Source organism: Podarcis filfolensis, assembly GCF_964270895.1.
Source record: "Podarcis filfolensis genome assembly, chromosome: 4".
In the NCBI taxonomy this organism is placed as follows: Eukaryota; Metazoa; Chordata; class Lepidosauria; order Squamata; family Lacertidae; genus Podarcis; species Podarcis filfolensis.
Genome location: NC_139607.1, coordinates 102,217,168 through 102,239,879, shown reverse-complemented (window position 1 = coordinate 102,239,879; position 22,712 = coordinate 102,217,168). Strand labels below are relative to the sequence as shown.

The 22,712-nt window shown below is 45.0% G+C and overlaps 2 protein-coding genes across 5 annotated transcripts in view; both read right to left on the bottom strand.

The window, feature by feature from the left end:
• Positions 1-2,489, bottom strand: part of LOC310760686 (uncharacterized protein) — a 57,872-nt gene extending 55,383 nt beyond the window's left edge. The window contains exon 1 of the mRNA XM_083609663.1: positions 2,372-2,489. The gene's annotated coding sequence lies outside the window, so the exon portion shown is untranslated. The remainder of the gene's footprint in view (positions 1-2,371) is intronic.
• Positions 2,490-5,685: 3,196 nt separating this feature from the next.
• On the bottom strand, positions 5,686-20,068 carry LOC310760787 (uncharacterized protein). Of its 4 annotated transcripts, XR_014547119.1 has the most exons (9): positions 18,560-18,711; positions 13,936-13,980; positions 12,228-12,291; positions 11,459-11,894; positions 11,172-11,253; positions 10,829-10,911; positions 10,584-10,710; positions 6,390-8,799; positions 5,686-5,872 (listed from the first exon to the last, which is right to left on the bottom strand). XR_014547119.1 is itself a non-coding variant. In XM_083609950.1 (7 exons), exons 3-7 carry the CDS (start codon positions 11,873-11,875, stop codon positions 7,958-7,960), a joined length of 1,551 nt encoding a protein of 516 aa, XP_083466076.1. In that variant the 5' UTR covers positions 11,876-11,894; positions 13,936-13,980; positions 19,243-20,068; the 3' UTR covers positions 5,686-7,957. The 4 variants fall into 4 exon arrangements, 1 of the variants encoding a protein (XP_083466076.1); XR_014547118.1 differs by lacking the exons at positions 12,228-12,291; positions 18,560-18,711 and adding an exon at positions 19,243-20,068; XR_014547120.1 differs by lacking the exon at positions 12,228-12,291 and having other exon boundaries at positions 18,560-18,710.
• Positions 20,069-22,712: the final 2,644 nt, after the last annotated feature.

The window sequence follows — 22,712 nt, the reverse complement described above, 5'->3', positions numbered from 1 at the left end:
CCGTGTTGCTCCCTCCTTTGCTGCCCTGCTCAACCCACCTCCTTTTCCATTAAAGCCTATTCCCACTCACAGGGCACCCCTACCTTCACCGAGATTTAGGGTGCGGAGAAAAGATTTGCAAGTTCTTACAGAACTTTAATGCAAATCTATCTCCGAATGGGGGACTGTTACGGAAAGGGGGGGGGCATGTCTTCTTCACCTTCTTCTTCGCTACAATATATCAATTTATGTCCAATTGTCAATGTCAAAAGGGACTAAAATTTATAAAATTCATAGAAAATCAACGTGCCAATTTGCTCAATTTCTCTAGGACTCCATCACACCTCCCCTGTCCTCCATAATCCCTCAAGCAAGGTGTCAAGACCCTAATCCTGTCAAATCACTCTGCCAAGCCTTTCCTCCGGGCAATGCCAGGTGGCAGACTATGCATACATGGACCATTGTCTTCTCATCACCGGCACTCAGGATGTGCTTATCTGCGCATATCTCCAGCTCTGCATATTCCCCCCTCCCTCCTCCATATGTTAATCCGGTGTAACCCAACCTCTCCTTAATGTATTCATGATGTAATCTGTGTAACCCAACCTTTCCTTAATGTATTCATGATGTAACTGGGATGTGTTTTGCACTGTATTCTGGGACATGGGGGGAGTTTCAAAAGTTCATGTCACCCCTTTCTCGCTGTTCAATCTTGCCTTGAACCTGTTGCGCAATAAACTTGGATCTTCTGCAATTTGCTCCTGTCCGGCTGAGCTCATTTTCTTCCGCAGGGACCCACGGACTTAGTCCGATGAGCTGGGTGGCAGAGTAGCCCCGCACCCAGATTTTAGCCGTAACAAAAACCATCTGAAGAAAGTCAACTATATAGTCCATAGTCAAAGCAACATAACAGAAAGCAATTATTATCTTAAATATTGCAAAATAAAACATTACAAAGGAGGTCAACTACAGAATAGATATTTAACACAGTAGGGCTGGGTGAGTCTGGGCCTCACCCCCTAGGCCAGGTGGAAAGGGCCTTTCTAAAAAGGAGAAGAAAGAGGAGGAGGAGGAAGAGGAGGAAGAAGCAGCCTCTAGCCCCCCTAGAGGAAAGATTGCAATGCAAAATGTGGAGGGAAGTGAAGGGATTTCTGGGAGATGAATCAGCCTTGTTGCTCCTGTCTTCCAGTCAATGCATGAAGTCAGAACTGACTGACAAGGGAGTCATGTGTATCATGTGAAAAATGGATGCTTGGCTCTAGTGGGGGTCCTCACCTGGGGGTCCTCAGGAGTTGCTCCCCACCCCCCACTCCCCTGCTTCTGTCTCCTTTTCTTGCACTTGGACTCTCTGCCACTCTCAAGGCAGACTCCTGGGTGGGGTCCCTTTTTCTTTGCTCTGAGGGCCAGGAATGTATCTGGCCAACCCCCTGAGGGTCATGTGGACGGGGCCAAAGACATATCCCTTGCAATTTAGGCGTGTAATCTATTATTATTATTCTATTAGATATCTTAACACACACACAGCCATTGATGCCAAGGTCCCTGGAGGCTCAGTGAGGAGCAGCGCTCATTTCCGGCTGCTTTGCCAGCAACAATCCCTTTGGGACAGAGAGGATGTGGTCCTGGGATGCCCTGCTCTGGGTGCGAGGGGATGGCTGCCGTGGCCTCCGTGGGGAGCTGCCCTGGGAGACACTGGGAAACTGGTCCCCAATGCAGCAGCCAGACTCTGGGCTGGGATCCCTCTCTTTATTCCTGGCCTCTCTTTCCTTCCTGTCCTTCCTTCCTCCCTGTGGGGTTTTTTTTGGGGGGGGGGCTAGTCCATCTCCTCCTCCAAATTTGGAAAACCATTTGCAGATGTTTCCTCTGTTGCGCAATGAGGCTGAGCGACGTCACACAGAGTTAAAGTCCCAGGGACTCCTTTGTTTGAAGAAGGGAGATTTTTTTCTGAAGGGGGGGGCGGAAGGCCAAATGAGTTTGGGACCCTCTGATCTGCAGGAAGGAGAGCGTGGCAGACCTGGCCCCTCCCTGATCAGCCCCCCCCCGCATTCTCCCCTGCTGCAGCCCTGGTACCCCCCCCCCCGTCTCCCCACTGCACCCTCTGGGGGGAGAGAGAGGAGACTCACCAGATCCCAGGAGGGGGATGCGATTCGGCCCTTGCAGGAGAGACACCAAAGCAACACCCCCCCTTCCTTGCAGGAAAGGACTGGGGAGGGAGGGGCCCTGGCTCTGGAGGACCTGGCCCCCCTTGAGATCCTGCGACCTCGCCCCTCCCTGGCAGGACCCCCTGCTCGCAGGGGCTCCCCCCCACACGAGCCACCCTCCCCTGCTGCAGCCCTGGGACCCCCCCCTTCTCCCCACTGCACCCTCCGGGGCGGGGGGAGAGGAGACTCACCAGATCCCAGGAGGGGAGAGCTAGGCAGCCCTTGCAGGACAGACACAAAGCAACACCCCCCCCCTTCCTTGCAGGAAAGGACTGGGGAGGGAGGGGCCTTGGCTCTGGAGGACCCGACCCCCCTTGCTTCCTGTCCTCTCTAGGAAGGCAGCTCAGTTCCCTTTAACCCTTGCAATGCCAGTCCCCCCAGCTCACCCCTCTCTCGCTTGGCAGAACCTCAGATTTCTATCATTTTTTATGCACATAGAGGGAAGCTGCTCCCCTGGTAATGCCGAGGTACCAAGCGAAGTACAAAATAAATAAATCCTATGCTCATCATAAATGAGTAATACTTTCTTATGCACGCTTTTAATGCTAATATACATATGCCATTTCCCCTTCCATAAATGCTTAATTGCTGATTCAGGGGACACTGAATTCCTTGCAGAGATGACAGGACAACTTTCCAGATTATTTATCTGGGAGTGAGACAGTTGGCAGAGTGGCATTGGGCTCTCTAAGATGCCAGCTACTACAGGAATTGCTTTCTTGAGACTTTTTAGGACTGCAATACCATTTTTAATTTATTTTGGAACATTCATTTTTAAGTCATGGCAGAGTGTGAGCAAATACTCCACATCTGCCAAGCTTGCAGGAGCAGGACTAAGGGGTGAAATGAAGCCCCCCAGATCCCCAAAGGTTGAGGGAAAGGGTCTATCTCCCTTCTTCCTTTCCATTATCAGTTATTTCCACCTAAGAAATGGGAAGAAAGCAGCTGCTCACGCTAAGCGCAGCGTTTGTTGGGTTGGAGATTTATGAGCTGACAATGGTATGATTTGTCAGGAATACATATTGTTTGTTCTTATGTTTAAGTGAAGTCACATTTGAAACAATACAGAAGCAGTCAAAGGGAATTTCCTAGGAAGTCTTTTTTCAGTCTCACCTGCAATCATGTATGCTGAACACACAGAAACAAATACAGTGGTACCTCTGGTTACAAACTTAATTCATTCCGGAGGTCTGTTCTTAACCTGAGACTGTTCTTAACCAGAGACGTGCTTTCGCTAATCAGGCCTCTTGCTGCTGCTGCACTGCCAGCACACGATTTCCATTCGATTTCCATTCTCGTCGTGGGACAAAGTGCTCAACTCAAAGTAACTCTTCCAGGTTAGCAGAGTTTGTAACCTGAGGCGTTTGTAACTTAGGGTACCACTGTAATGGTAAATTACTGGGAGTTACAGTCGCCAAATAACACTCAACACATGCAAGCAGATTAATGGAGGAGTGCAAATGATTCCCCATCTTTCTTATAAAAAAATAATAATACAGTGGTACCTTTACTTATGTTCCCCTCGTTACCTATCCTTTGGGATACCCACGCGGCAAACCCGGGAGTGTTTTTCTGGGTTTCGTCCCACGCATATGCGCGTAAGTACTCTACCGTGCAGCGCGCATGTGCAGAACAGGCACCTCCGGTTGAGGAGATCTCGGGATCCGACCAGAGCTCCGGAACAGATCCCGTGCGCAATCGGAGGTACCGCTGTATTGCTTTTATTTTCACAGTACAAAAGATAATTTTAAAGAAAGCAATGACTACAACAGTAAACAACAAATAACTTGTCCTGGTGAAATTGAAGACTTTCATCCTGCCATGTGTTAAAGTTTCATTTGATTACTCTAAAAGATCATGATTCATTTTCCCTTGAGTGCTGGGTGGATTCCTGCAACAGTCTTAACAATTCATGTATTTAATAAACATTGGCCAAGTGTTATAAAAGGAATATGGATTATGTTCCCCCACCTTATTGATTTCCCCCAGCAAACAAAATTTAAAATACTTAAATTGTGGTGCCCAGAATTGAACACAGTATTTATTCTAGCTGGGGTCTGACCAAGGCAAAAGAAAGTGGTACTATTCCTGCCCTTGATCTGATTCTGTCTTCTGCCACATTGGTCTCCGCTCCCCGTTTGGTGTTGTCTGCAGATGTGATGAGCAGCCCCTCAGTTCCTTCATTCAAGTCATTTATAAAGACGTTGAACAACAAGCCCAGGACAGAACCCTGCAGCACCCCTCTTGCCACTTTTCCCCAGGATGATGAAGAACCATGAAGGAGGACTGTTCAGGTTTGGTCCACCTAACAGTTACCTCATTCAGCCCACATTTTTACCAGCTTCCTCACATAAATGTCAAAGGGGACTTTGTCAAAAGCCTTACTGAAATCAAGATGCACTATTTCCACAGCAGTCCCCTGATCAACAAAGTTTGTAACTCCATCCAAAAAAAGGGGAAGCGAGATTTCTCTGGCTTTCCTTGTTTTTGAGAAAGCCATGCTTTCATCCTGTATACTTTCAGCATGGAAGAAACTGTGGAAGGAAGATCTCAAATTCAAGGCATCCTATACCCTCAAAGAAAATTATATGAAAATCTTTAATGCTGGTATGTAACACCTAATAAAATGGCACTGATGTATAAAAATAATTCATATTTGTGTTGGAAATGTAACATAGCATTCGGGACAATGTATCATGCATGGAGTGTAAAAAAAAAGAGAGAGAATTCTGGGATACAATTTACAATGAGTTAAAAAATATGTTTAAATTAACATTTCCTAAAAAGCCATAAGCTTTTCTCTTAGGAATCCTTGAGGATGAGATACCCAAGTTCTGAAGAAGTTACTTCATGTGCGCCACCACAGCAGCGACAATATTGTTAGCACAAAACTGGAAAGGAAACCAAATTCCAATGAAGAGGGAGTGGCAAATTAAGTTGAAAGTTGATGGAATACGAAGAGATGGATAAGCGGACAGGGCAGTTTTGAGGACTTTTAACCTTTTCCCAAAGGGAGAGGTTTAGAGGTCCCCACCTTTCAATATCAAAAGAAATTTCATTTATAATTTTATTCAAATTTAATTTTACAATTTGATCTATATCTAATGAAATCATTATACCCAAGTATTTCATAAAGTCTTTGCACATCCGAAACTGATGGTTTCTATACAATGCAGCCCTTGGCCCTATCAGTAAAATCTCTGATTTTGTCCAATTTATGGAATATCCCAATTTTCTGCCAAAGGTTTTTATTTTCTCCATAATTTTCGGAATTCTATCTTCTGGTTTTGTAATAAATAAAAGGATATCGTCTGCAAATAATACAATTTTGTAATTATCTTTGTTGTGCTTTACACCCTTGATATGCTCATCCTGAATTATTGCTCTTGTTAATGGTTCCAGGCAGAGATTAAATAATAATGGAGAAAGAGGACATCCTTGTCTCATTCCTCAATTTAAACTAATCAAATTCAAAATTCTTCCATTTGTAACAATCCGGGACGGGTTTTTATAAATCATTTTAATCCAATTACAGTATTCTATAGGGAAACAAAATTTACGCAACACAAACCCTATGAATTCTTTATATATTCTGTCAAAAGCCTTTTCTGCATCTAATGACAATATCATAAACTCCTCTTAATCTTTGTTTAAATTTATCAAATCTATTGTTAATCTGATATTATCTGTAGCTTGTCTTGTTTTTATAAAACCTGTTTGATTATTAGGAATCAAGTTTTGAATAACTTTTTGTAATTTTGCAGCCAATATTGCATTCAAAATCTTTGCATCAACATTCATTAATGATATTGGTCTATAATTTGCACATTTAGTAGGGTCTTTGTTAAGTTTTGGTATAATTATTATTAAAGCTTCATTGAATGTTGCAGCAGATATACCTTTCTGAGCTATTTCCTCATAGACTTCTAGAAGTCTGAGGACTAGTAGATTTTGAATATTTTATACCATTCTATAGGAAGACCGTCTGGTCCAGGTGATTTCCCATTCCCCATTGTTTCTATTACATTCTCAATATCTGATATATTTAGGGGTGCTGATAGCATATCTTTTTGATATTCTTCAATAGTTGGTATTTTAATATCTTGAAAGAAATTCTCCACCTCATCCTCTAATATATTTTCTGGCCCTTCATATAATTTTTTGTAGAATTAAAAAAAAATCATTATTGATATCAATTGATGAGGTCGCTGCGGTTATTTTCATTTCTGTTTAAAGGTATTATTTGGTTCGCTTTCTTTTGTTTTAGACGATTAGCTAGAATTTTTGTCAGTCTTTCTCCCTGTTCCCAATATATTTGTCTTAGATTTAGTAGTCTGAACTCAATTTTTTGAGCTAGTATATTATTCAGTTCTAATGTTTGTTGTTGTATTCTTTCATATGTAACCTTAGATGAGTTTTTTGCCATATCGCCCCATAGTGTTTTTAAAGAAATTTTTAGATTATTTTCTTTTAATCTTTGCAGCTTGGCCTTGTTGGCCGAGAAGGATATAATATTCCCTCTGATGTAAGTTTTATATCCTTCCCATTCCATCAGTCTTGATGTTGAAGATTTGGAGTTATTTAAAAAATATATTTGCGTTTCTTGGGTTATATATTGAAATGTTTTTCATTTTCATTTAAAAATCATATATTAAGATACCATCTCCTCATACTTCCCTGGGTTTTAGATAAATTATATTCCAGTATTGAAACTGTTCTTAACTAAAGGCTTGCTTTCGCTAATGGGGCCTCTTGCTGCTGCTGCGCTGCCGTCAAACAATTTCTGTTCTCATCCTGGGGCTAAGTTCTCAACTCAAGGTAACTCAGGTTAGCAGAGTTTGTAACCTTATGCATTTGTAACTCGAGGTACCACTGTATATGAAAATGAAACCCCCCTCCAGTAATTCCCATCAGTAAGGTACTTTATTGTTTCTCAGTGCATCAGCCAGGAACTTGTAACTGCTTCTTTTTTTCCAGCAATCTCACTGGGATCTCCTTCAAAAGTATATTTTCATCTCCAAAATGTAATCTTTTTTTCACATTCACCTGTAATATTTTCTCTGTCATTCCTCATGAATTAAAAGTCACCAAACAGTCACCTGGCCATTTTTTGGCTTTTGTGAAGCTTGATTTAATTCTGAAGAGCTTGTCAGTTGTAAAAATTACTTCTTCGTGTATCTGTAACCAGTTTGCGAGTGTTTCTATGATTTTCTTTCTAATATCCTCTCCCTTTGTTTCAGGGATCCCCCAAATTTCAAATTTAATTGCTTCTGATGCATTTCCATTACCGCCATAGAGTCCCAGGTCACTTCCTGTAATTTACTCAATTCTGCCGCTTCCAGCTTTGTCTTCTCTTGGCCTCTCTTCAGTTCTTTAACCTCTGTTTGTGTTTTTTTTTTCCAAAGTGCCTTCTAAGCCTTTTGTCTTGATGTTTAACTCTTGGACTATTTTCCCTAAGTCACTAATTTGGCCCAACAAGACTCCCACTGATTTCATGTTTTGCTCTATCTTAGTTTCTATACAGTCTAAATTTTTTGAATTATCTTTTAAGTCTCTCTTTATTTCAGCCAGCATTTCTGCAATTAACATTATAGGTTCAGGATCCTGCATGGACCTTCTCTGTTGAGCTTGTGTTGTTATCACCACTGTTAACACTTCTTTTTTTGTAGCCATATTCTATTTGTTTTAACTTTTTATTTTTAACATCTGACGTTCCTTATTTGTCCCTATAAATGTCACTTTATTCTTTTCTTAAAGGCAGAATATGATTTCACATCCTACCAGTACATGGCGTTAACCTGTTCTACCTGTGTTTTCCCACACTTCGTATGAATTCTTTGATGGGAAGTGAGAGAGGAGCTATCAATGAAGCTCTTTCCACATTCCACACACTGATAGGGTTTCTCCCCTTTATGAATTCTTTGATGGGAAGTGAGACTGGCACTCTGACTGAAGCTCTTTCCACATTCCACGCACTGATAGGGTTTCTCCCCTTTATGAATTCTTTGATGGGTATAGAGATGGGAAATATACCTGAAGCTCTTTCCACATTCCACACACTGATAGGGTTTCTCCCCTGTATGAATTCTTTGATGGGAAGTGAGAGAGGAGCTCCTACTGAATCTCTTTCCACATTCCACACATTGATAGGGTTTCTCCCCTGTATGAATTCTTTGATGGGTAGTGAGATCAGTGCTCCAACGGAATCTCTTTCCACATTCCACACACTGATAGGGTTTCTCCCCTGTATGAATTCTTTGATGGGAAATGAGATCGGTGCTCCGACGGAAGTTCTTTCCACATTCCACACACTGATACGGTCTCTCCCCTGTATGAATTATTTGATGGGCAGTGAGATGCTTGCTCTTACTAAAGCTCTTTCCACATTCTAAGCACTGATAGGGTTTCTCCCCTGTATGAATTATTGCATGGGAAGTGAGATGGTCACTTTGACAGAAGCTCTTTCCACATTCCACACCCTGATATGTTTTCTTCCCAAGGAGATTTCTTGGATGGGAAGTGGAATGGGAACTTTTTCCATTTTCAATATATTTATACGACTCCATTGTGGGGATTTTGTCATGGTCACCCTTGTTCTTCATTTTCAGTCCATCACTATCTGCAATGAGGAGAGAAATGGATTATAGCCTCAGGGAGAAATTAATGGTGCATTCACACAAAAGCTTATATGAAGAACAAACTCCGTTGGTCTCTAAGGTGCTACTTTACAATTTTTAAAATATATTTCGACTGTGTCAGACCAACACGGCTACCTACCTGAATCTAGAACTTGTTAACACTGGTATTAGAGAAATAACATATTGAAGTTTCGCAACCTTAACCTGTTGCAGGATCTTAGCCAGACCAAGTTAAATATAGCAGTGCATACACAGACTTCCAGAAGCAATCAGTTGCAGGCATGTAGGATGAAGCAGGAACAAGACGCTGCTGCCCGTAACTTGGTTACTTATAGGTGTTTATTACTTACAGCAGATTCACAAGTTACTATATACAGGATACGGATCTTAACTCTCTCACTTAACAAACTCCAAACGACTCTCAGAACACACACTGTTCAACCAACCAACCAACCAACCAACCAAGGAAGGTCATGAGTCATCATGCCTAAGTAGAGACCTCAACCAATAGCAGAGCTGTATCCAAGGCCCCATATCTGTAGGCAGAACAACTCCCTCTGCTCAGTCTTCTTGGCCTTCGGCCAACTTCTTAATTGCTTTGTGAGAAGCTGCATCAAATACCACATAGGCAAAAAAATCCCAACATAACACAAGTGGGTTAGATCGATGTTTTTACTAAAGGGTTGGGTGCATTTATTAGCAGGGAGCCACTGACACCCTTAGTGCAACCTGTGATGCAAAAAGCCTAACTATTCCCTCGAATGGATTTTGCTTGGCTAAATCATGGAATCCCCTCCATTTCCAATGCAAGTTTTCTCCTTGGTCAACCAAAGACTGACAGGAGCAAAAAGAAAAACAGAAAACCTGACAGAAGCTACTTCAACTTCGCAACAACTCTGAAGTTTACAGTTAAAATGGCCTGGACAGTTCAGACCAGGCTGATCCTTGTTTTAAGAAGGTGGAGGAAGAACATTCACAGAAGAAAAGTACCGTATTTTTTGCACCATAACACTCACTTTTTTCCTCCTAGAAAGTAAGGGGAAATGTCTGTGCGTGTTATGGAGCGCATGCCTACGGGTGGCGGGGGGGGGGGTCTGCTGCAGTCGTGAGCAGAGGATCCATGGTTCCCCTTCCTTCCCTCCTCCGTGGCTCGCTTTGAAACAGCAAAGCGGGAGAAGAGCCGCTGAGTGGGGAGGAGAGAGGGACAGAGAGCCTGCTTGCTTTAAAGGAGCAAAGCGGGAGAGGAGAGGAGCCGCTTACATGAGTGTAAGCGGCTCCTGTCCGGTTGGCTCCTTTAAAGCAAGCAGGCTCTCTGTCCCTCTCTCCTCCCCACTCAGCTCGCTAAACAGCTTTATTAGCAGCATCCTTCTCCACACACCCCATGCGTGCTCCTTGTCCCTTGAGTGCTTTTCCTTCCCTCCCCACTTAAAACGTGGTTACAAAGCATGGATCCACATGGATCCTCAGGATTTTTGCACTGGGTCACCCCAAATTCACCATCAGATCACATAGCATTTCCATGGCTACATCTTGCACCAAAAAAATCACGCACCCACTTGCCTGGGGCCGCAGTGGTGCAAAAACGTGGTTACAAAGCATGGATCCACATGGATCCTCAGGATTTTTGCATTGGGCTTATTGTGGGACTATTGTAATCCCAGATGTTTTAAGGGGGCACTGTTGAGTTCTGTGAAAATATGAGGTTCATCACAGAGACCTGTTTTGAATTTAAAAACAGATATTATGATTCCACTGGGAGCCTTACCAAGAGAGGCAATGATCCCACGATTCTCCTCCATGACATCCTTATGCAGAGCTCTCTGGTCAGGATCCAGCAACTCCCACTCCTCATCTGTGAAACAAACTGCGACATCTTCAAAGCACACAGGACCCTAAAAGAAAAAGGGAAATGTCCTCCTCTGAGACAACACTGTTGTTCACCACCACTCCTTGAGCTACGGCATCGTTCCAGCCCTTGGCCTCTGTCCCCACAAGGCAGCTTCCCCTGACCTGATCTGGTTCCACAGCCACTGCTTCCATTCTGTCCCCATGAAAAGATGGATGCAGAGGTCTTGCCATCATCGTTCTGTCACCTGCCAGAGAAAAAAAAGTTGGATGCCCAGAGTGCAGTGCATCTGCAACAACAGATGGGACTTTGAGAACACTTTGCCTGCTGAGTGCATTTGGATGTTTGGGCGAATTTCAGATCTTAGTTGTGAGAAAAAATATATCTCCCCTACTCTGGGCTCTTGGTCCCAACTATCTCCCCCAACAAAAGATGAAAGCACCCCACAGATGATTTAGAAAACCAACAGAATGGGACCAAATGGAGAAAAACCACCTTCCTCCTTACCCAGTAGCCTCTCTCTGGTGTCCAACGGAGGCCTCTCTGTCTCACAGGAATTCGTGTTCATTTCTTCAAAGAGATCCTTTTCCTGAAAGAGCAACAAGGATTCAAAACAGAGAATGAATGGTGAGAAATATTAACAGAGAATGGCAAAGCCAAAATTATTAAGGGTGTTAGATCTCATCCCATGGATGCCTTCCCAGAAAAAGGATGGGCCATGAGGAGAGCATTTTTGGATGTTCTGCATCCTGTTTGGAGCCCCTTGGAAGGATCCTGAGGAAAGCCTCTCTCACCTGCTTTCTCTCTTCCTGCTTTCTCTCCTCTGCCTGACTCAGGAGGAAACCTTCGGCCAGGGCCACCGCCTGGGAACTGGTCTCTGCTCCACAGTCCCTCACCCAGCTCTCCATCTCCAGGGGAAGGACAGCCAGGAACTGCTCCAGAATCACCAGGTCCAGCATCTCAGCTTTCGTGTGCCTTTCTGGCTTCAGCCACTGACAGTCAAAGTGGTAGAGTCGGCTGCAAATCTCTCGGGGTCCTTTGGCCTCCAGGCAGCAGAACTGCCTCAACTGCTGGCTCTGCACCTCTGAGCAGAGGGTGTCCTCCTCACCCAGGATCTTCTGCACAGAGTTTTCCCAGAATCCCCCACTGTTCCCAGTTTGGATGACATGGCCTCTTTCTGCTTCAGAGCCAGCTGAGTCTCGCTCATCCATCTGTGCTCTCAGGAAGCCTCTGAGAGATCAGAAGGAACCCTTTTGTCTTCTGCCAAGTTATGTCTGTGCTAATGAGAGGAGCTAGCAAATCCTAAACAGCAAATACATTGGTCTGTTATAATGCTGATACACAATAAGGAGAAGAAATGGTTCCCTGAGCAAGTGTGTATGAGTCTTGCTAAGAACGAGGATAGGACTGTACCACAGCCCAGACTCTGCCCAGGAAGGTACCATGCCAAATCTTCAGACAATTGAATGCAGGAGAGGGGGGTTACTGGGGTGGGACCCCTGCAGCCGTGGGACCCCCACCTTCTCCCCACTTCACCCTTGGGGGGAGGAAGAAGAGACTCACCAGATTCCTGTGGAAGAGTGCAAGGCAGCATTTGCAATAGAGCCCAAACTTTTTTCAAAGAGGGCTAAATTTGATGAAGTGAACATGTGTGAGGACTGACCATTTTGTCTGAAGTTCTTTGAACCATCAAAATTAAATGCAAATTAAATGCAAATTAACTATTTTAAGTAAAGTTTATTGCAAACGACATACTTTTCATTTCGTCACATGGATGACAAATCTAAACAGGTGTTAAATCACTCTGCCTTTCATATCTGAATGTCAGATGGAAAAAAAAAATCCAGGAAGCTGAAATATATGTCAGGAACATTGTAAAGTACATTACATATTATTGCTAATAAAGGTTGTCTGTCAACTTTTTAGTTTAAAAATATGAACAGGAACATAGCACCAAGGATACATGTTGTGTCCAAATGTATTTAAACCAACTGACATTAACCGAGATTTTACAATGTATGCATCTCAATTGAGGGCGGAAACTTGCTTGCACTAATGTGAAGGGTGAAATTGAGATCTGGACTGCAGCACATAGGCTAGATCTGGTTCAAAGGCAGTGGTGTTGATTCGCAAAATGTCACACAGGTGAGTCTTGTCCTCACACAAGGCTACAGGGAACCAGACAGAGGGCCTTCTCGGTAGTGGCGCCCGCCCTGTGGAACGCCCTCCCATCAGATGTCAAAGAGATAAACAACTACCTGACATTCAGAAGACATCTTAAGGCAGCCCTGTTCAGGGAAGTTTTAAATATGTAACGCTGTACTGTTTTTAACACTTGATTGGGAGCCGCCCAGAGTGGCTGGGGAAACTCAGCCAGATGTGTGGGGTATAAATAATAATAATAATAATAATAATAATAATAATAATTATTATTATTATTATTATTATTATTATCATCACACAGTTCTTGTTAAAGTTCATAGCAGAGCATGAAAAGCTCAGCATTTTCTGCATGGATAGGACTGTACCTAATAGTTCCCTGATGGCACAACGAAACCAGATGTTATCTGTGTTAGAACATCCAAAGGTACCGTGTGCACCTATTGCACCAAACAGCTGCAGCTCCCAAATTACATATAAGGAAATAGCTCTTGAACTCACAAGTTTGAAAGCTATGCAAATGTAGGCTTTCATAAATCCATGGGACTTCATGGTCCGGAAGATGGGGTTATGAAACATAGACCGTTATCCCAGCATTATCCATCCACCCATCATTCCGTTTTTGTCCCACCTGTCTCCAAGGAGCTCAAGGCAATCTATGTGGTTCTTCTCCTCTGCCCTCACTTTAACTCTCACAACAGCCCTGTGAGGTGGGTTAGGCTGGGGAAAAGTGGCTTCCCCCTAAACCACAGCAGTGAGTTTTAAGTAAGAGTGGCAATTTGAAGCTGGTTCTCCCCCAGGCCTCTAACCACTACATCACAATGGCTTTCAAACTTCTGAAAGGAAGGAAGATATGAGTAGATGTGTGTATGTGTGTGAATACACACACACACGGGGCAGGAAAGAACAGTTGAATGCTATAAATATGCACACGACTGGGTGTTTCACAGCATGAAAACACAATATAAAAACACATAACACATAATGAAAATAGAAATAAAAACAAGAGCAACTCAATCATCCCACCCCCTTCCGCCACACATTTTAAAAGCACCTAGCGCAGCTCCAGACTGGAAAGGGGGGGGGGGCTGGGACAAGCCAAGAAACTCACCAGCAGATGTAAGTAGAGGGCTGTGGAATTCAGTTTAAACAGCATCTGGTGAATAGAAAGATGTTTTGTTAAGCACTCCTAAGTTTTTAGAAGAATGTGAAGAGAAGCAAAGAAGACGAGGCAGGATATCTTAATCAAAAGCCTCCCAAAAGTGCTCAGAAGACCCTCAAGAAGTTCAACCCTGGGAGAGGGAGAGCTCAAGATCCTTTCAAGCAAGAATTGTTGCTGTTGTTGTTTAGTCGTTTAGTCGTGTCCGACTCTTCATGACCCCCTGGACCAGAGCACGCCAGGCACTTCTGTCCTCCACTGCCTCCCGCAGTTTGATCAAACTCATGCTGGTAGCTTCAAGAACACCATCCAACCATCTCATCCTCTGTCGTCCCCTTCTCCTTGTGCCCTCCATCTTTCCCAACATCAGGGTCTTTTCCAGGGAGTCTTCTCTTCTCATGAGGTGGCCAAAGTATTGGAGCCTCAGCTTCACGATCTTTCCTTCCAGTGAGCACTCAGACATGATTTCCTTCAGAATGGAGAGGTTTGATCTTCTTGCAGTCCATGGAACTCTCAAGAGTCTCCTCCAGCACCATAATTCAAAAGCATCCATTCTTTGGCGATCAGCCTTCTTTATGGTCCAGCTCTCACTTCCATACATCACTACTGGGAAAACCATAGCTTTAACTATACGGACCTTTGTTGGCAAGGTGATGTCTCTACTTTTTAAGATGCTGTCTAGGTTTGTCATTGCTTTTCTCCCAATCAAGCAAGAATACACGGCCCCGAAGTTGCCTCCTGCTGCCCCACTCCCTTCCCAACCGAGATACCCTCAGAGGAGAAACGCACAAACTTCATGAGCGAGTGCTCTTTTCCCGCCCCTTCCAGCCGCCTTTCCTCTCTGTCTGCGCTCCTCTCCACGCAGGACTTGCCCCTGAGCAGGGAGGCTCTCCCCCTAACTGGGAGGGGGGAGCAAGAAGACGGGACGCAGTAAAAGCGAATCTCTTTGCCTGCCTTCAACTCCCCCCGTAAGTCCTTATTAAGAGAGCCATGCAGGGGCGTAGGAAAGGGGGGGCCAGGCCACCCCTGGTGCCATCATGGAGGGGGGTGACAAATTAACAAGGAAAAATTACTGCCCTACTAGGGCGGTTCATAAAAAACTTTTTTTTTTTTAATGCCTGCTCCAAAGGTCTTATCTTACTACTCTAGAGATTATATAGCTATATGTGAAATTTCATGCGTATCAGTTAAGATCTTGACCCTCCTCCACGGAAACAGCTGTTTCCTTGGCCGTTTTCCCATGTTGTGAAGGCTGAAATTTCCATTCAGTGGAGCAGGCTCAAGCTATTAACTGACAGGCAGGAAATTTCAGATATAGCTACATAATCCCTAGTTTAGCTACACCTTTGGAGCAGGCATTTTCACACACAAAAGAGTTTTTTATGATCCATCCTCCTGCCCTATACTCCGCTGGGCTTCCCGGGTCCTGGAAAGCCGGCCCGGGTGACGAAAATGAGACTAGGCCGAGTAGATTAGGCCTTGCCTTGCCTTCACCCCGCCCCCTGCCTGCAGCCGATTGGCCAGCTGGGTTGGAGGCGGAGCGAAGGCAAGGCAAGGCTGAAACTAATTCGCCTAGTCTCCTTTTCTTCACCTAGGCCGACTTTCCGGGCTGTTCACTTTGTCACCCACTTTGGGCCCCAACCCTCCAGTGTGGTGTAGTGGTTAAGAGTGGTGGACTCGTAATCTGGGGAACCGGGTTCGATTCCCCGCTCCTCCACATGCAGCTGCTGGGTGACCTTGGGCTAGTCATACTTCTCTGAAGTCTCTCAGCCCCACTCACCTCACAGAGGAAGGGAAAGGAGAATGTGAGCCACTTTGAGACTCCTTAAAGGGAGTGAAAGGCGGGATATCAAATCCAAACTCCTCTTCTCCTCCGAAAAGGCCTCTGCTGCCCCTAGAATCATAGAATCATAGAGTTGGAAGAGACCACAAGGGCCATCGAGTCCAACCCCCTGCCAAGCAGGAAACACCATCAGAGCACTCCTGACATATGGTTGTCAAGCCTCTGCTTAAAGACCTCCAAAGAAGGAGACTCCACCACACTCCTTGGCAGCAAATTCCACTGTCGAACAGCTCTTACTGTCAGGAAGTTCTTCCTAATGTTTAGGTGGAATCTTCTTTCTTGTAGTTTGGATCCATTGCTCCGTGTCCGCTTCTCTGGAGCAGCAGAAAACAACCTTTCTCCCTCCTCTATGTGACATCCTTTTATATATTTGAACATGACTATCATATCACCCCTTAACCTCCTCTTCTCCAGGCGAAACATGCCCAGCTCCCTTAGCCGTTCCTCATAAGGCATCGTTTCCAGGCCTTTGACCATTTTGGTTGCCCTCCTCTGGACACGTTCCAGTTTGTCAGTGTCCTTCTTGAACTGTGGTGCCCTGAAAGTGGAGTGCGTGGGACAGTGGCAGCGCTGCCGCCCTGTTTTGTCCACGCGTGGCACCAGGAGGAGCAGCTCAGCGTCGCCCTGGACGCTCGGCAGGCCGGCCTCCCTTTGCCCCCAGTCTCCTCTGCGTGAAGGTAGGACCCCCCCAAAACAGGTGCGTAATTAAAAGAAGATGAGAAAAAAATCAGCAAAGCTATTCTGTGGCTAATTGACAAATTCCTTTAAATAGGGTCTATTTATGAAGTTCACACTTTTGACAACCAGTCTGATGGTTTTGCAGAAAAATATTACTTTTTTAATAATATTTTTTATTATTTTTAGCATACAAAATTTTTTAAGACATACCACACAAATTATTATACATATGTCCTTGTTTGGACTTCCCTCAGCATCTCTGATAGCCTTCCGTCTTGATTATTTCTCCGGCAATTCTTAACTTAATATTGCCTTTACCTTTTCTAACAAATCATTTCTCCCTTTCCATTTTTACAATATTTCTTAAATTACTCCTCACAGAACCTTTTGTAGTCCTAATCTGGTTTCTCTGCAGAAAAATATTCCTAGACACAAAACTTTTATTTATTTTTAAGCCCTTTCAGTCTCCCATCTCAAGGCTAAGTACAGCAAACTGTACATTCCCATCCCTCTCCCCAAGGCTGGATTATTTACTTCTGTGTGCTTGTGTATCTGTGTCTCCCTTGTATCTATCAGGGACTACAGTGGTACCTCGGGTTACATACGCCGCTAACCCAGAAACAGTACCTCGGGTTAAGAACTTTGCTTCAGGATGAGAACAGAAATCGTGCGGCGGCGGCGCAGTGGCAGCAGGAGGCCCCATTAGCTAAAGGGATGCTTCAGGTTAAGAACAGTTTCAGGTTAATAACGGACCTCCGGAACAAATTAAGTACTTAACCCGAGGCACCACTGTATTCTCTTGCCTTTCCTTTGATATCTATGCTACTGATTACTTCTGCCATTTTAATTTTAGAGAAAGTGTTTTAATTTAAAAAGGATCTGTACTATAGAATAACAGTGGTAACAATACATTGAAGACAAGTAAATATTTTGGGAGGGTGGTCCCAGAGCCCTAGAGCCACGATCCCAAAGAGGATAAAATGGGCGGACTTTGGCACTGTCCTGTGTCCTGTCCTCTCGCAATGTCTTTTTCTCTATCTGAGCTGGCTCCCTGCCTGTTACGTTACATGTCGGGAAACCCCTGTGGGGTTCCTCTCTGTGTAAAGTCTTCAAGCTGTTCCTGCGCACAGCTGACAAATCTGCCCCATTGTCAAAATTTATCTTTTCCCCCACCTCCAGTTGTGTGTCCTGGCTGAGGGGGAAAACAGAAGACTGATGGCCATCGGTCAGGGATGGTCTAGTTGAGATTCCTGCATTGCCCCAGGGGGTTGGCTGGATGACCCTCAGGGGTCCCTTCCAACTCTACAATTCTCTGGTGCAGGCTTCTTTAGGTACAAGTTGAATGCAAGGGGCGCATAGGATTGCAGCCCATCTTACGCACCGTCGGCTCGGGAATAAGTCCCACTGATCAAGATGGGACTAGATTGCTGCTGTGCAGTCCTGTTTTTTAAATAAATGTTTTCCTTTTCAGATAATACAGAGCATGGTGAAATCACAATAAATAAAACCTCCCCTTCAGTAGTTTCAGGCACTACTACAGGTTCCGCATAATATCTGTACTGCATTGTTTACTGCGACAGCACCTGCACTTTGGAACTCCCCGCCTATTGCTACAAAGCACGTGCCTTTGCTAGACTCTTTTTGGGCTCCTGCTAAAAGCATTCTTCTTTAAGGCAAGCATACGTAGATGCCTAGGAAGTTGAAGTAAATTTAATCTGTTTTAATATTTTAGCTTTTGTATGTTTTAAAGTAGGATTGTTGATTTTTCTTGATTTTACTGCTGTGGGTTTTTTTTTTTTTTTTGGTAAACCACTTTGCAGGTTTTAAAAAATAAATTTTATTAAATAAACAATAAATATAGATAAAATAACACAATCCATCCTGTAGATTTAAGTATCTGTCCATAGTTGCCTACTTGTTATCAGAGGCCCAGAATCGACATTCCTTTGCAAGAAAATATGAAATAACGCAAAACCATTTTTGCAGGCAAAAAATAAAATGAAAAAAATCAATGGGGGGGTGGCAAGAAATTTTCCGCACCGGGTACCACCTGACCTTCTTCGCCTCTGGAGCCACGTGCTTTTAGCTCAGCCTTAAGCGGGCTTACTCGGGAGTAAGTGACCTGGCACGCCTTGCGACTTGGCAGGCGCTGCTGCGCAGAGCCTTCAGAGATCCTGCTGGAGCGCAGGATGACCCGGGCAGCCCCCTCCCACCGGCCAAGCGACCAATCACAGCAAAAGCAGCACCGCCCAAGGGGAGCAACCAACCAATCGCAGCCCGCCTCTAAACTCTAAACTGGAGCGTTGCTCCAGGGGAGAGTAAGCAGAGCAGCAGGCAGGCGCTTGGCGTGGGGGGGGGGGTTGGCTTTGCAACAGATGGATTTTTTCCAAATTGCACGTGGGGCTGCTTTAAACCTCCCCGCAGGAGCCACCCTCCTCTGCTGCAGCCCTGGGACCCCCCCCTTCTCCCCACTGCACCCTCCTGGGGGGGGGGGGAGAGGAGACTCATCACATCCCAGGAGAGGATTGCCCTTCCCAAAGGAGTAAGCAGCGTCTTTATACAAATGCAGAATACACAGTACTGTAGTTGCGGACCTCGTGCGATTTCGCCCCTCCCTGGCAGGACCCCCTGCTCCCGGGGGCTCCCCCCCACACACATGGGCCACCCTCCCCTGCATCCCTGGGACCCCCACCTTCTCCCCACTGCACCCTCCTGGGGGGGAGGAAGAAGAGACTCACCAGATCCCCGTGGAAGAGAGCAATGCAGCATTTGCAGCAGAGGAAAGCAACCCCCCCTTGCAGGAAGGGGAGGGAGGAGCTTTTCCTCTGGAGGACCTGGCCCCCTTTACTTCCTGTCCTCTCTAGGAATGCAGCTCAGTTCCCTTTAACCCTTGCAAAGCCGAGTCCACCCTGCTCAGTCCTCTCTGCCTTTTCTCTCCTGCATTGCACAATCCCAGAGATGCTCATTTTGAGGGGACGCTCTTGGTTGGTCTGTGATCCGCTCCCTCCCTTGGCCAGAAACTGGAGGAAGAGGTTGCAGGGAAAAGGGGTTTGCAGGAAGCAAGGAACCTCATCCTAGAATCCAGGAATGGGAGCGATAGAAGGGGGTCCTAGGGTCATCTAGTCCAACCCCCTGCAGGGCAGGAATCTGCAAAAGCATCCCTGACAGATGGCCTCTGCTCTGAAACTCCAAGGAAGAAGAGTTCCACCACCTTCTTACCTTCAGAAAGATTTTCCAGCTGTTGAGTCAGAACCTTTTCTTTGCCACTTGAAGCCATGGGTTTGGGTCCTACGCTGGGGAGCAGGAGAAAACAAGCCGTCTCTCATGTCTCCCATTCAGCTAGATCACAGCTGAGGGTGGAGTATGATGACACGCTGGTTCCTGCCTCTCCTGGGAGTGAAGATGAAATGTCCCTGTTGATTTTTAGCTGCATTTAGGATACTTAAATTGTGGCACCCAGAACTGAACACAGTACAATGGTACCTCGGGTTAAGTACTTAATTCGTTCCGGAGGTCCGTTCTTAACCTGAAACTGTTCTTAACCTGAAGAACCACTTTAGCTAATGGGGCCTCCTGCTGCTGCCGTGCTGCCAGAGCAAGATTTCTGTTCTCATCCTGAAGCAAAGTTCTTAACCTGAAGCATTATTTCTGGGTTAGCGGAGTGTGTAACCTGAAGTGTATGTAACCTGAAGCGTATGTAACCCGAGGTACCACTGTATTCCAGGTGTGGTCTGACCAAGGCAGACTAGAGTGGTTCTGTGACTCCCCTGAGATGCCTCCCACTTTTCTTTGTTGCTGAAATTGCCTGCGTTTGTGCCTTTCATATTTCTCCTGGGGGAAACTGCCATCCATCCTGGACTCTCTTCTCTTGGAGTATTTCTGACCATGGGATCTCACCCCGTAGCTCCTTCAGCTTTTTGAAATTGGTCTTCTCGGAGTCTATAGCATGTGTCCGACTACACTCAGCTTTCCCTTCCCTCTGTATCGTGAAACTTAGGAGGACCCAGATCTTCCTCTTCCTGCCCGTGCATGCATTGCTCACTATTTATAAAAAAAATATATAGCAGGAATTTCTATCCCTTTTGATCTGGCAGAGTTTTGATGAAGCCTCCAAAGGAACATCAGAAGCTGCCTGAACTCTAAGATCATCTTCTGAGGCCCTTCTTCATATGCCGCCTCCTCGAGAAGTCCAGAGGGTGGCAACATGAGATTGGGGCCTTCTCTGCAGTGGCTCCCTGTCTATGGAATGGTCTCTCCAGGGAGCTTTGCCTGGAGCCTTCGTTATACACCTGTAGTGTCAGGCGGATGTCAGCGACTCCCGGCTGGTTGCCCAGGAACGAATAAAGACAAAGGAATGTTTCTTATCACCCTCTTTTTATTCATTTTTTACAGAGAGAGGCTATAGATCCCAGCCTTTTGGATAATGACATTGTCCTGAGTGAAACTGTCTTTGAGCTCTTTGCTCTCCTACTTTCAAGGCTCGCCAAGTTCTGGGAGATGGAGGGTCTGGAATGCTTTCTAAATACATTTTGTCAGTCAGGTGTCACCCCCCTGCTGCTGCTTCCTCCCCCTCCTCCTCTCCCGTTATTTCCCAACTTTCCGCCTCATCTGCCTCTATGACCTCCCTCAAACCCCTGTTGTAAATCTAAACCGTCTTCTTCCTCCTCCTCCTCCCTGGAAGGGTCAGGCTGGGGAGGCGGTCTCCACCATTCCTTCTTTGCCCAGCCCCTGACATTTCGGCACCAGGAGAAAACATTCCTCTTGAACCAGACCTTTGGCTGATTGACATCCAGTGTCCTTCTGAAATGTGTTGGGGAGGTTTTTGACTTGTTTTTGTTTTTATTTTGATTATGTATTTTGTGGTTTTATATTCTGATTTTATTCTGTGAACGGCCCTGAGGCTTTTGCGTATAGTGTGGTATATAAATTTACAGTAATAATAATAATAATAATGCTATTAGCAATCGTGGAGATTTGACCTCCTACTTCAAAAGAAGGACCGTCACCTGATTAAAGAAATAGGAGATGGTGCATAATTGCTCTACCTTTTATGCGTTCTATGTTTTAAACAGTCCTCAGGTCTTTTGATGGAGGGCAGTGTATAAATTTAATAGATAATAACAACAATAATCATCGATTTTTAGTCCATTGAACTAGCAATTAAGCATTTCTGGAAGGGGAAATGGCATACTTTTGTCTATTTGCATAAAAAGCATGCATTAAAAAGTATTAGTCATTTATGATCAGAATATGATTTATTTGTTTTGAACTTTGCTTGGTACCTCATTGGTAGCCAGTACATTTGTTCCAGAAGTGGTAGAACTCAGGACCCGCTGTCTTATGGGACATATTTGGGAGAAGAAAAGGCTGTAGAATTAACCCTACACAAATCAAGACTGGAGTCCCTAAGGCGGTTGGATGGTGCCTTCTTTGCCTCCTTCCTGCAACTCCTGCAGCCTAGTTTGTGTCTAATGTCTTGGTCTGCTTTCTTGTGGATGACTTCAGGGAGGCCAAGAAGAGGGTTCTCTTCTCTGGGCAGCTCAGGAGCTCCAGACACACTGCCCAGGCTTGGGCCCCACGGAGCTCACATTGGTGCTGCAAAGGCAGCAAACAGCCTCTAAGAATCCTACAGCTTTTTACATGGTATATAAAGATCAAATAATCATAGAATTATCTTGTCCAAACTAAAGCATGCATGACAGATGCCCATTCAACCTCTGCTTAAAAACCTCCAAGGAGTCCACAACCTCCAGAGGAAGACTGTTCCACTGTAGAACAATTCTTACTGTCAGAAAGTTTTTTCTGTATATTTAGTCAGAATCTCCTACCTTGTAAGTTGAAGCCATGGGTTCGAGTCCTACCTTCCAGAACAGGAGAAAACAAGCTTCTTCCCCCTTTCAAGTGACAGCCCTTGAGATATTTGAAGATAGCTCTCATATCTCCTCTCAGTCTCCTTTGTCCCCAGGCTAAACATATCCAGCTCCTTCAACTGCTCCTCACAAGGCTTGGACCCCAGACCCTTGATCATCTTGGTTGTCCTCCTCTGCACACGTTCCAACTTGTCAACATCCTTCTTAAATCGTGGTGCCCAGAATTGGACACAATATTCCAGCTGTAGTCTGACCAAGGCAGAAATTAAATAAATGAAGAATAACTAATAATAAGGATACTGACAAGCTGGAACATGTGCAGAGGAGAGCTAACAAAA

Coding starts and splice junctions, on each gene's coding strand:
- LOC310760787 (XM_083609950.1), bottom strand. CDS start 11,875: ATGGATGAGCGAGACTCAGCTGGCTCTGAAGCAGAAAGAGGCCATGTC. Junction 11,254..11,458: donor AGCAGGAAGAGAGAAAGCAG/GTGAGAGAGGCT, acceptor TTGCTCTTTCAG/GAAAAGGATCTCTTTGAAGA. Junction 8,800..10,583: donor TGGGATCATTGCCTCTCTTG/GTAAGGCTCCCA, acceptor TCCTCATTGCAG/ATAGTGATGGACTGAAAATG.